The 11,723-nt window shown below is 59.9% G+C and overlaps 1 protein-coding gene and 1 pseudogene across 8 annotated transcripts in view; one reads left to right on the top strand and one right to left on the bottom strand.

Annotated features, from left to right (window-relative positions):
* Window positions 1-344: 344 nt before the first annotated feature.
* The window catches only part of PAX2 (paired box 2), an 89,581-nt gene continuing 78,202 nt past the window's right edge, over window positions 345-11,723 (top strand). For 3 of the 8 annotated variants that reach the window (XM_087862789.1, XM_087862790.1, XM_087862788.1), the window contains exons 1-2: window positions 346-524; window positions 1,005-1,128. In XM_087862789.1, the coding sequence (XP_087718915.1) occupies window positions 504-524; window positions 1,005-1,128 (145 nt within the window). In that variant the 5' untranslated portion in view covers window positions 346-503. Of the gene's footprint in view, window positions 525-1,004; window positions 1,129-4,526; window positions 6,195-11,723 lie in introns of those variants that run through there. The other 5 variants (XM_087862787.1, XM_087862786.1, XM_087862792.1 and 2 more) reach the window with 3 other exon arrangements.
* On the bottom strand, window positions 7,871-11,590 carry LOC148109778 (uncharacterized; annotated as a pseudogene).

The following is an 11,723-nucleotide window of genomic DNA, read 5'->3' as shown; positions in this document are numbered from 1 at the left end:
GTGGACAAAGCTAAAGTGAGACTTTGATCAGGGCTGAAAGCATGAGTGTGCTTGGAGATGGTGTGAATCTGAGGGTCCAAGAGACTGGAGTTAGAGGACCAGAATATTTTGGAGTGGTGTGGCTCAAGCGGGTGGTTATTTGAGTGGGGCAGGAGCTAGGGAGGGGTCTGGTCACTTTCCCTTTCCTCCCTTTCCTGAGGCCCTGATTGTCTTCTTAAGGGCAAGGAAGCCAATACTTTTTCTTTTTATTCTAAGTTAAAGGAAAGAGGAGGAGGGGAAGAAGAAGAGGAAAGGGGAGAGAGGAAGAGGAGGAGGAGGAGGAGGAGGAGGTGGAGGAAGAAGGGGAAGGCAAAGACGAAGGAGGGGGGGGGGACAGGGAGGAGAAGGAGAAAGAGGAAACAGGAGAAGAAGAAAAGAAAAAGAATCCGCAACAGGAGAGCTTGTGAGGAATTTAGTGAGCATTTTCATAATGTATTGACGACAAGAACCTTCAGGGAGCGACTATGTGTTCCGACAAAGTTGGGGTGCGTTTGTAGGACTTGGAAACTGAGGCTGAGGCGGGGGTTAGGGGGCTGGCAGGCTGTGGAGCCCAATAGTCGGGAAAACAGAATGGGGCGAAGCTGAGAGTGGCGGAGGGAAGGGGGCCGCACAAAGTTGGGGAGTGCAGGAGAGTGAAGACGCCCCTGCGTGTGAGGCTGTGCGGCTGACGGGGAGCGTGTGACAGTGAAGAAGAGGGGGTGGGGTGAGAGGGTGTGCCGGCATCTAGGCTGGGGATTCGGTCTCTGGGTGCCTCTGGCAGCGCGGGTGTCGGCGCGCCGGCGGCTGGCTGGGGGCCCGGGTGCGTGTGCGCGCGTGTGCGCGGGGCGGAGGGCCGGGGGCTCCTCCGCGCGTGGCTGTGCCTCGGCGCGGCCGGCCGTGTGAGCGCGGGCGCGAGCCGACGCACAGCCCAGGCGGCGGGCAGCCTGGGTTATCTGAGCCGCTCGGTCTTGGGTGGCTGCGCCCAGATCTCGGGCCGGCGGCGGCACTGGCGAGACGCGCTGTCGGGCCGCGGCGGAGCCGAGAAGCGAGACCCGGGCCCGGACGGCAGCGGCGGGGCGCAGAGCATGGAACAGCGCACGGGCCGGGCAGGTAAGAGCGAGGAGAGACCCGTCAGCGCCACAGGCAGGGGGTGGGGGGTGGGGGGCGGCGTGTAAGAAAGATGGGGCGACTCCTCTTTCCTTCTGTGCTTGCCCTGTAGCGGGGGCCACTGTAATCGCTGGGGACTGGGGCTCTGCGGCCTCTCTCTTCCAGTGGGACCTCCTGGGCCCTCCCTCCCGGTGTCCTCTAAATCTGCTAAAAACTTTCCACCCAGAAAACGTGAGTTTTACAACTTCTCTTGGTCTCTTTACAGAACCGGGCTTTCCATTCTGTTGTGCCTTTAGGACTTTATCTTTCCACTTTCCAGTGTATAAATGTTTTGCATAACTTCATCCAAGTTGGGTGCACAAGGAAGGCCTTGGTTTCTAGTGGGCATGGAGTGTGAGTGTGTGTGTGCATATGTGTTAGTGGATGGGGACACGCTGTGTGCACATGTCTGTGTGCACGTGTGTGAGGGTCTTGTGTCTTTGAGTATAAACCAAAGTGTAAGCACTGGTGTCCTTGTCTCTGACGTTTGGAGAAAAGGCTCTGTCCCCAAAATAAACAACTCAAGGGAGGCCTGAGGCAAGGGGAGGGATGGCAGGCCCCAGGGGACCCAGATGGGGAGAAGAATCTGAACCTGTTGACCCAAAGGGCTAAGGGAGTAGAGGGCTGCTCCTTTCCCCCTCTCCCTCCCCCTCTACTCCAGGCCTGCCAATTCAGCTCTGCCTGCCTGCTAGGTGCCCTGGAGTAGTGCAGGGGTGGGAAGCCAGGGCCCCAAGTTTAGTTTTGGATTGGTGGGGAGGGAGAGGATTGGATCAGTTTCCAAGAGTTTTCCAAATAATTCCACAGAGGTCAAGGACCTACTCCAGGCTCTTTTTTTGACTCACTCCTCACCTTTCCAAACTCTCCCCGCACCCTTTCACCAGACCCCACCAGCTCAGGTTCTAGTTCTTTCAACTGATAATCCAGTTTCCACCCTCAGCATTGGTCTTCCTCTAAGCTTCTTGGTCCAGTCCCTGGGCTGCCTCCATTCCCCCTTGGGGGCCTGTACACACTAGGGAACCTGGGCCCCCAGGAGTGTCAACTGTGGCCTCCTGGGCTTTTAGGGCTCTGGGCCACCCCTCCGCACCAGAGGTTTAAGTAGGAAGATCAATAGCAAACAGTTGTAATGATCTAATTAATTATGGCAAAATTAAAAGCGAGTACAAAATCAATCTCTGATGGTGTTGAAGATGGAATTCAATTGAGAGCCCATCTGTGCACCCCCTCGACCGTATAAATATGCAGCCCAAGGACAGACCTAATGGCCGGGCCTTCCTGGAAACCTCACTCCCCCTTTCTTCCTCCCCTGTACATGGCTTCTCCCTCACTCATTGCATCTATTTTGCTTCCTACCACCTCCTGTCCCCACCCCTCCTTCTTTCCTTGTCCCTCTGCTCAGGCTCTCGACACTCCCACTTTTCCATTTTCCCTCTCCGAAGGTGGCTCTTTCTGCCTTGCAGGCCTGAGGTGCGTGGACCTGGTTCTCAGTCCGGGCAAGTCTCCCAGCAGTTGCAGCCAGGCACCCTCCCCAGCGCCTCCGAAAAGAGAAGGCGGGGGGGGGGGGCATCCTTGAGCTCGGTTAGGGCCCTCACCCCAAGTTTCTGAGCTTGAGGGATACTCCAGACGGACCAGGGCCCTTACCCAGGGTCGCCTGAGCCTACCTGCGCCAGGTCTGGTAGCCGCTGTCGTGGCGCGGGTGGTAGAGGGGCCGGGCAGACCAGTTGTGCACCGCACTCCCGTTCCTTTCCCTCCTTTTCCCGCTTTGGCCGGTGCGGGGATCGCACTCCCGCCAGCCGCGGCTTGGGGAAGAGTGGGGAGGAGCTGCGGAGCTGGGCAGGAGGCAGGGCTGCTTTTGAGAGAAGGAAGCCACCGTTCCCTTTGAGGCGGCCCCACGGAGCCCCGGAGTCTTCCGCCCTCTGAGCCGCTTTCTCTCTCTCTTTCTCTTTTCACCGCCCCCTCCCGCTCCTCTGCCCTAATTTCTACTTTAGGCATGTCTGGCCGGGGCACAGCTCCCCGGGGGCTCCGCGTCCCCCAGACGGCCCCCGCGCCCCTTTGGCCTCATCCGGCTAGTTCAAAATGACAATGACACGCGCGCGCGAGCGAGCGTGCCTGGCTGACGCCCTGGCGCAACCGCTGCAGCCGGGTTTGCGAAGGAGGCGGGTTTTATTTAGTCTCGCTGCGCCAGCTCGGGAGCAGCGAAAACCAACAGGAAAAGGCGAGGTATGGGGGAAGGAGACAGAATCTGCAAGTAGGTCAATTGTGGTCTTTGGCCATCGTCTCCATGTCCCCAGAACCATATAAATAAGACGTTTATTTGATGTCCGCTGGCCTGTCCTAGCTGGTTCTCTGGCTCCCTGTCGCTGGTCCCCTGCCCCTCCCTCCTGGGGCTCTGCGCCCACTCCCTGGCCTACACTGAGTTCCCAGGTTTCTTTCTGCCCTCCGAGACCCCTCCCATTCCCTGGTCCTGCCGCGGGCCCTCAGAGCCTGGGGGAGACACAACCCCACGCCTCCCCGCCCTCTTTTCCAGGCCTCCTCACCCCGTTATTAATTGCTGTGTTGACCTGCAGGATTGATTGGCGGCCCCGCAGGAAGAGGCTGAGAAGGCCTTGGCCTCGGAGCAGCCTCGGCGGAGGGCAGAGGGAGGAGGGGCAGGTGCTGGATATGGGTCCTGAGCTCCTATCTCAGCCCGCCTGGGACACAGCTGTTTGCCCAGACACCCTTCTCCACCCCCTCTCACACACACACACACACACACACCTTCCACGCACCCTCACAACACACTCACGCCATCCCCTCACCAAGAGACCCATCAAAAATTCTCCTTAATTGATTTAAAAATGGAAAGAGGCTTCTTCCTCCATTAGTCAGTTTCTTCAATATGTTCGTTAGCCGCGGGTCTAGACCTCACCGCCGGTCCAGACATGGCGGAGCAAACTACTGGGACCCGGGCTTTTTTCTGTCCAACATTTACTTGGCGTCTTTTTTTTTTTTTCTAGGAACAGTTACAGAAAGTTAAGAAATAATCCTGGATGCGGTGACCTTTAGAGTCTCAAACCAAAGCACTTTTTCCAGAAAGAGCCCTTGTCCTGGCTCCTGAGGGATTCGGTGCAGCCCTTTTGTTTCAAGAAAGTTCGGGGAGTGGACGGCTCTGGATAGCTGAGGGCGGAGGGCGGAGGCTTGCAGCCGCCTGGGGCTGGGGTCTAACCCTACAGCGGAGACCCTCCCTCCTCCCCACCCCCATCCCCGCCTGCTTAAACCTTCGCGCGCGCGCACACAGAGACACACGCGCGCGCGCGCGCGCACACACACACACACACACACACACACACACACACACACACATTCTCTCTCTCTCTTTCTCTCTCTCTCTCTCTCTCTCAAGGCCCCCTCAGCCATAGCAACATCCCTCACCCCGACCCCAGGCCACAGGCCCACGGGCCAGGCACCCAAGCAGGAGCGAACCCCGAGACGTCCTGGCTCTGGGCTGGGGTGGGCGGAGGTGGCAGGAGGAAGACAGACCTCAGCCAGTCCCCAGAGAACCCCCTGTGCTTTGGTTCTCTCCCTGTCTCAACCAGCCCCACTCTCTCCGGTTTTCCCTTCTCCCCTCCTCTCCTTTTGTCTCCAGCCACTTCGCGGCGCCAAGCAGCTTGTCCCCCGCCTTGGCGGCCCTGCCCTTCGCTTCCCTGGTCCGTTGGCGGGTGTCCCCCTGCCTTACCCGCTCCCGGCTCTGGCGCGTTCTCCGCCTGCTCCTCACATCCACACAGCTGCTGGGAGAGGAGGCAGGGAGGGCGCGCGCGCCGCGGATGGATCCGACAGAGTAGATTTGGTGCTTGCTCGCAACTCCGGCAAAACTCAGCCCGCCGGGGTGCTCCCGCCCCTCTCCAACTATTCCTCAGCGCTGCGGAGCCGCACGCCCTCGCCGGAGTTTGGCCCCTCTCCTGGTACGTCGGCGGTGGCTCTTTCGCTCCCCGCTGGCCTGCCCGGCATCTGCAGTTGCGCTCCCCCCCTGTCCTGCACTCAGCTCCCTTTCGGCTGCCCCCCGCTAGCTACCGCCTGCCCCCTTCCTCCGCAGCCCCCCATGTCGCGGTGGCGGTGGCGGTGGCGGGTAGCGCCGGGGCGGTCCGGGGCCCGCCGCCACTGTCGCCCTCCACCCCAGCCAGGTCAGGCTGCAGGCTCAAGGCCTGGCTGAGAAGGGGGTTAATCATTACTTGGCCACCGGCACAGCCTCACTCGCACTCTCACCCGGGCCTGGGGAGGAAGGGAAGAGGTAGCTGGCCGGCTGGGGACCTCGGCTTCACCCGAAACAGCCTCTTCGGGCCTTCCAGAGACAGGTGTCTTCTCCGTTCCCTCAGCATCCCTTTCATGTCCCTTTTCTTCCCCCCTTCTCTCCCCGCCTTCCACGCCTCCCCTTCATCAGGACTCTCCCCTCCGTCTCATCTCCGCTCTGACTTTGGCAGGTTGACTGAAGGTCCTGGGAGGACCAACTTTCTTTGTTTGGAACCGGACTGGACGGGATTTCCTTTCCCAGGTCTCCGTGAATGGGCCAGCCTCCTTCCAATGGTTTTGGCAGACTGGCCCAAAGGGGACCGCGCCTGAGGCTACAATTAACCTGGCTTTTGGGGGGGGTGGCGGTAGGACTTTAACGGATCCTCTAGCATCTGCACTGACGCAGCGGGGCGAGGGTACAGGAAGAAGTGAGAACGGAATGGCAGGAAAGATAGACAGCGAGCAGAGTGGTAAACATGGACAAGGTGTGGCATCGTCAATGGAAGGGGGAAAAACCCTGAAAGGAAGGAACACAGGAAGGGAGGCAGCAACAAATCCTCTTGTTTACTTTATAGGACAGAAGTTGGGTGGAAAGCGCCACCCCTTTGCCCTGCCTAACCAGCCCAGATCCCTCCTTCCCTCTTTGTGGAAGGGTAAGGGTTCAGAGAGCTGGGCACTTATTCCTTAATCTACCACAGAAATGTTTGGTTTTCAAAGTGCTTTGGTCCATGGAGTAGGCAAGACAGGTAATCATCCCTATTTTACAGGTGAGAAAACTGAGGCTCAAAGAGGGAAAGGGACTGTGAATGTGGTGGCTGCTGCTCCTTCTCATGGGTTGTGGGGTGAGTGGCTGCTTTAGCTGTGCAGAGGTCCATGAGTATCTGGGGGGTGCGGGGCAGGCTGTATGCAGGTCTGAACTGGGACCTGCCTCTGTGGGCCTCTTACCTCCCACCCTCCAGCTTGTTTTCTGTTACACAGGGCCCTCCACTCCTACCCTGTAGACCTACTGGCGCAGTATCTCCTGGTTGGACAGTTTTTTCAGCTCCCCAGTCGGGTGGCCCACCGGCGGCAGCCACCTGGCAGGCCCGTGCCACTAAGAGGCCGCTTTGGTGGCCAAGTGGCTTGCATTGTCGTTTTCCCTCAAAGGGGCTGCGAAGGGCCGGGCAGGTCGCTGGGACCTCTTGCGAAGAGCAGCCGGGTTAAAGGGGGAGGGGCCGGCGAGGATAAAGGCGCAGCACGTGCGCCCGGCCTCCACAGGACCAACAGACCGAGCGGGCGGGGCCAGCCGGGAGGCGCCCCCCCCCCACTCGGGCTTCACGCAGGGAGCCCAAATATTGGGAACAAAAGCAGGAAAAGAAGAGTGAGAGCAGGAGGGAGGGAGGGAGCATGGGAGGGAGCGAGGAAGCAGAAATTAGGGGGTCTTAGATGAAAAAAAAAAAGAAAGTAGCTTTAGGGGGAATGTGCCGTGGAGTGTGAAATTGCAGCCCATGGTGCTCCATATTGTACCAGAAGCTCTTCCAAAAAAAAAAAAAAAAAAAAAGCCATCCTCCAACGTGACCAGAGGGCTAGGAAGGGGGAGGGGCGGGGAGAGAATGGGGAGGCGGAGGGGAGAGGGCTGGGCGGGAGCCGGTCAGGCCGAGCTGGAGAGGGGGCCGGGTGCGTGCTCCCGCCGCCTGGTATCTGGTCGCGGAGAGCTGGTGCCCCGGGCTGCGCCAGCACCCGGAGGGCGAGTGGGCCGCGGTCGTCCCGCGCTTGGATTGTCAGCGAACTTTCTTTCTCGTTGCTTTTTTCTTTTTTCTGGTGGTAGTGGTGGTGACTTCCAAAACTGGGACTAATTCAGAAAAGGAGCTCGGCTGCGAAGCTGCCGCTCTGCTCTACCTTCCTCTCTTCCTCCTCCGTTTCTGCTTCTCTTCCCTTCGGACTAGTTTTTCCCCCTTGGTTCTAAACAGCTTTTTTCCCCCCTGAACTTTAATGCGTTTAATTTGGTCCGCGCTGTGGGGAGCATTTCCTAGGGAGATACATTTAATTTCGGAATTTCTAATCCCCTCCCTCAGAGGCCCGGCCCTAGCTCCCTTTGCCGCTCCCCAGGAGGTGGAAAGAGTGGAAGGAGGAGGACAAGCCCAGGCCAAGGGGGAGGGGCACGGCTGGGAAGCTCCCTCGCTGCCCCCAGCCCCCCACGGCTCAGCCGCCTTCCCAAACCGCTCGAGGTCGGGTGCGGGGGTGTCTGGGCTCTGGGTCAGGGTGCTGCCTGAAGCGGGGAGGCAGTTATGCCTCTGCCTTTCCTCACCCGGACTGAAAGCGCTGGGCCAGGGAACGGGAAACCGGAAAAGGAGCAGAAGGATGGAGAAGAGAGCTGGTACAAGAGGGGGCAGCGGACAGGGTCTACATGAGCACTTCACTTCATGCACAATCTCCCCAGAAACGCGTTTGGTGGCTCGCAGTGCTGGTCGTGCTTGGCTTGGCTTAGGATGCCTGTGCATGTGTCCACTCGGGGTGCGGGGGAGGAAGTCAACGGGGACCCTGCTTCTCCCACACCTACACCCGGCAGAGCAGGCCCTGGACAGCGTGAGAGTTAGGCCAGCTGCAGCTCAGCAGCCAGAAAGCAGGCAAGGGCAGGGGCAGCCGGAGAGCCTGGCAGGGAAGGGAGAGGAGAAGGCAAAGGAACGAGATCCACAAGGAAGATTTATTGGGCAGATCAGATGCACAGAGGCGGCTAATGAAGCAAATCCCGAGATGGGTATCAGAGCAACTCCCCAAAAGTTTATTTGCCTTTAAATTTCCGCAGGGAGGCGGGCGCCTTGTTTGAAGTGTAAATGCCCCTAGGTTGGGGGGTGGAAGGGCCGCTTTGAAAACACCAGAGAGAAAAGGTTCATTTAGAGGCAGACGGGAAAAGCAACCAACCCTGACAGGTCGGAGCCCGGGTTGTGTTTGGGGTTGGGTTGTTTTCTTTTTTCTCTTTCTTTTCCTCTTTCCTTTACTTTCTTCTTCCCTTTTCCCCTTTCTTGCTTTTTTCTCCTCTACTAGACTCTATAGAATAAGAAAGGGAAGAACAGGAAAGGGAGCATCAGAGGGAGAGGACAGTGCCTGAGAGAAATCTGTAGGCCAGCCCTGGGGCCATAGGAGAAGGCAGAGCCTTGGCTGAAAGTATTTCTAATCATCTGGGACCATTGCTCTTTAAGTTTCTAGATCCAGGAATGGGCTGGAGCTGAGGAGGACGCTGGCAGGGGCTGGACTGGTGGGAGGGTGAGTGTCCAGCTAGTGCAGTGCTGGGGAAAGGGTCCCAGGAAATGGGGGTGGCCGGGGTGGGAGTGATTCTGGAATCTCAGAGGCTACCTGGGAATCAGACTATCATGGAAGGGTCTTCAATCCTTAGGGGGTACATGGGAAAGATAGGTGTGTGAGTATAATTTGCAATACACTTTGTACATTAAGTCCCACCTAAGTCCCCTGTCACAAAATGTGAACTCCCTCTTGACAATACATGAAAATACCTGTTGTCTGCATCCACACGTCTTCATAGTATGTGTGACATAGAGCTATGTCTAGCTGGTTGTAGAAAAATCAGTGAGTCTCTGTGTGTGTGGGGGGGTTCTGTCCACAGTCTTATTTCTTTTATCAACTTTCTGGACCAACATAGGGAGACCTGGGGCAAAGGGCTCCTTTAGTTCTGAGCTCCTCTCAGTAAGGATCCGCCCTCTGTGCCTCTCCCTCCCCTCCAGTCTTTGTTAATTACCTTCCTGAAGGAAGCCCAAGACTGTACCAGGTAATACCACCTGAAAGCCCCTTTCTCCCAGGCCTGGGAACCTTTCCCTTTAGGCTGCTCCAACTGTGTTTTCCTTTTTTTCCGCTCCCCACACGAAGTTAGTGCGTGTACGTGGGGTTGTGAGGCCAAAGCAAACCCGGGAGCGCCATCTGCAGGTCTCTAGAGGAAGAGACTGACCTTCGGGGCAGGACCCTGCGCCTTCACCCTCCAGCCCAAGGGAACCGGCCTGGCCACCGAGGGAAGAGGGAGTGAGGGCTGGGAGGGAGGGGGCTGGCGGGAGCGGTTTTTTGTTTTTGTTTTTGTTTTCCTCCCAGAAGTTACTCCGCAGGTGGATTAAGCGGATCAGGCTCAGGAGGATCAGGACGGGGGTCAAATGTCCAGCCGACTCAGCCCCCTAAGGAGTGGGTGGTTCAGAATCCTACGGGATTGAGACTGGCTGGATTCCCGTCTGAGGATTAAGGGCACTCTTAACACCCGGGTGCAAGAGGCCCAGTAGGAGTCTCCTGGCTGAGTGCGGCGGGTGCGTCCCCCATCCTAGCTGCTGCCTGGGCACTCGCCAGCGGGACAGCGGCGCGAGTCTGCGGCTCTTTCGCGGGCGCCAGGGTCTGCAGTCAGGGGCCAGAGGCGCCTCGAGACCGAGCAGCAAGAGCGGAGCGCGGGCTTCCCTGAGCCGCCCTTTCGAAGACCCAGGGAAGCGGGGGGAGGGAGTGAAGGAGGGAGAGAGAGTTAAAACATCAGCTGAAGTGCCAAGATGATTTATGAGACGAAGGAAAATATTTCATAAAGATCTCCCGGATATTCTGTACTTAACCAGTTAGGAGACAAAGGGCTTCTCCTGCCTGGTGCGTACTAGCGGACCCGAGCGAGTGCGGACGAGGGCTGCGGAGGCTGGGCCAGCGGCTCCGGGAGGAGCGGGGCCGGGCCGAGCGCGCTGCTCCTCCTGCGCTAGCTGGGGATCCGTCAAGCTGGCAGCGGGCGGCGCTCAGCCTCGTTCGCAGCCTCTTCTCCCCAGCCGGGGCGAGCCAACCTCGTCTCCCGCGTCCTCTGCCGCCAGCGACCAGTCGCTCTGCACTGTCTCCCTCCCCAAACCCTTCTCCCAGGCCACCCGAGGGTCCGGAAGCCAAATCCCCGGGCTCTCCCACCGTCCGCTGGGTCCCACTGAGGCAGGTGGGTCCCCGCTGGAGGTCTCCAGCTCCATCCTTAAACCGAGCGTTCTGGGCTACCCAGACTCTGATGGCCAAGGGAAAGAGGGAAGCCCTCCGCGCAGCCGCGCGTGGGATGAGAGAGGACAAACTGCCGGGCACTTTGCCCCGGAATGAGAATTGGGGGGTGCGTGGGTGGGGAGGTACCTCAGGAGGGAAAGGCGAAAGGGAAGGACCAGAGAGAGGAAGGAAGAATCAGGAAGGAACGGAAGGGAACTCAGAGCTTGGTGGTGGGGGGGAACTAGGGATGCGGACCGGGCTCGGGGCCGCGTGGCCCACGCGGGCACTGGCCGGTGGATGGCAGGGCTGGGTGAGTTGGGACTGCGAGCCTGGCTTCCGAGAGCCGCGCGTTCCGCGGCGCTCTGTCGTTGCCTGAATATTCATTAGACTGGCCGCTCTTTATCCTTATCTAACGTTTATCTTATCGGCGAGTTTCGTTTCTCAGTGTAGTTTTAATCCCGGGCTCCCCTTTCCCCTCCCCCTGGCCCGCTCTCCTCCCTCCCTCTTCCTTCGCCCGCTGCTCCCTCCCTCCCTCCCTCCCCTCCCCTCCCCTCCCCTCGCCGGCACCGGAGTGACAGGCGCGGGGCCCTCCTCGCCGAAGCTCGGGGCTCCGGCGCTGGCGAATCACAGAGTGGTGGAATCTATTGCCTTTGTCTGACAAGTCATCCATCTCCCAGCGCGGGGAGGAGGAGGGGGTCTGGAGGGGGCTTTGCAGCTTTTAGAGAGACACACACCGGGAGCCGAGGCTCCAGTCTCCGGCCGAGTCTTCTCGCAGCCGCAACCCACCTGGGGCCATCCCAGTGCTGCCGGCGCTGCTCGGCTCCCTCCCTCCCTCCCGGCCCTTCGGCTGCGGCGGCGTGCGCCAGCCTTTTCCGGGGGCGGGGGCCGGGCTCGCGCTCTCCCCTCCCGGAGGCGCCCGGTCGGACATCCCGAGGATTGCTACTTCTCTGCCAACTTCGCCAACTCACCGGCACTTGGAGCGGCCCGGCTCCCCGCCCGGCGCCCTCGGGCCGCCCCCGCTCCTCGCCCTCTCCGACTGCCGCCTCTCGGATGACCGGGTTCCAGGGGAGCTGAGCGAGCCGCCTCCCCCGCCCAGCCTCAACCCCGGCCTCAGCTGCCGCGCGCGCCATGCGCCCCCAGACCCCCCCGGCCCGGCCCGCAGCCCTGAGGCCGCTCTGCTGACCGCCCAGCCCCGCGCCCCGACGGTGGGAAGTTGCGGTCGCTGCGGTTGCAAGCTCCGATCCGCCCGGGAAGCGTCCCCGCGGGGAGCACAGCGCGGTGTCCCCCGCCCGCCCTGCCGCAGCCGGGAGCCCGCTCACCTCCCCCCTCCC

The sequence above is a fragment of the Ursus americanus genome, chromosome 6, assembly GCF_024610735.1.
Source record: "Ursus americanus isolate L20-20 chromosome 6, mUrsAme1.1.p, whole genome shotgun sequence".
Classification (NCBI taxonomy): Eukaryota; Metazoa; Chordata; class Mammalia; order Carnivora; family Ursidae; genus Ursus; species Ursus americanus.
Note: the sequence above shows the minus strand (reverse complement) of the source record. Positions and strands in the feature narration are given on the sequence as shown.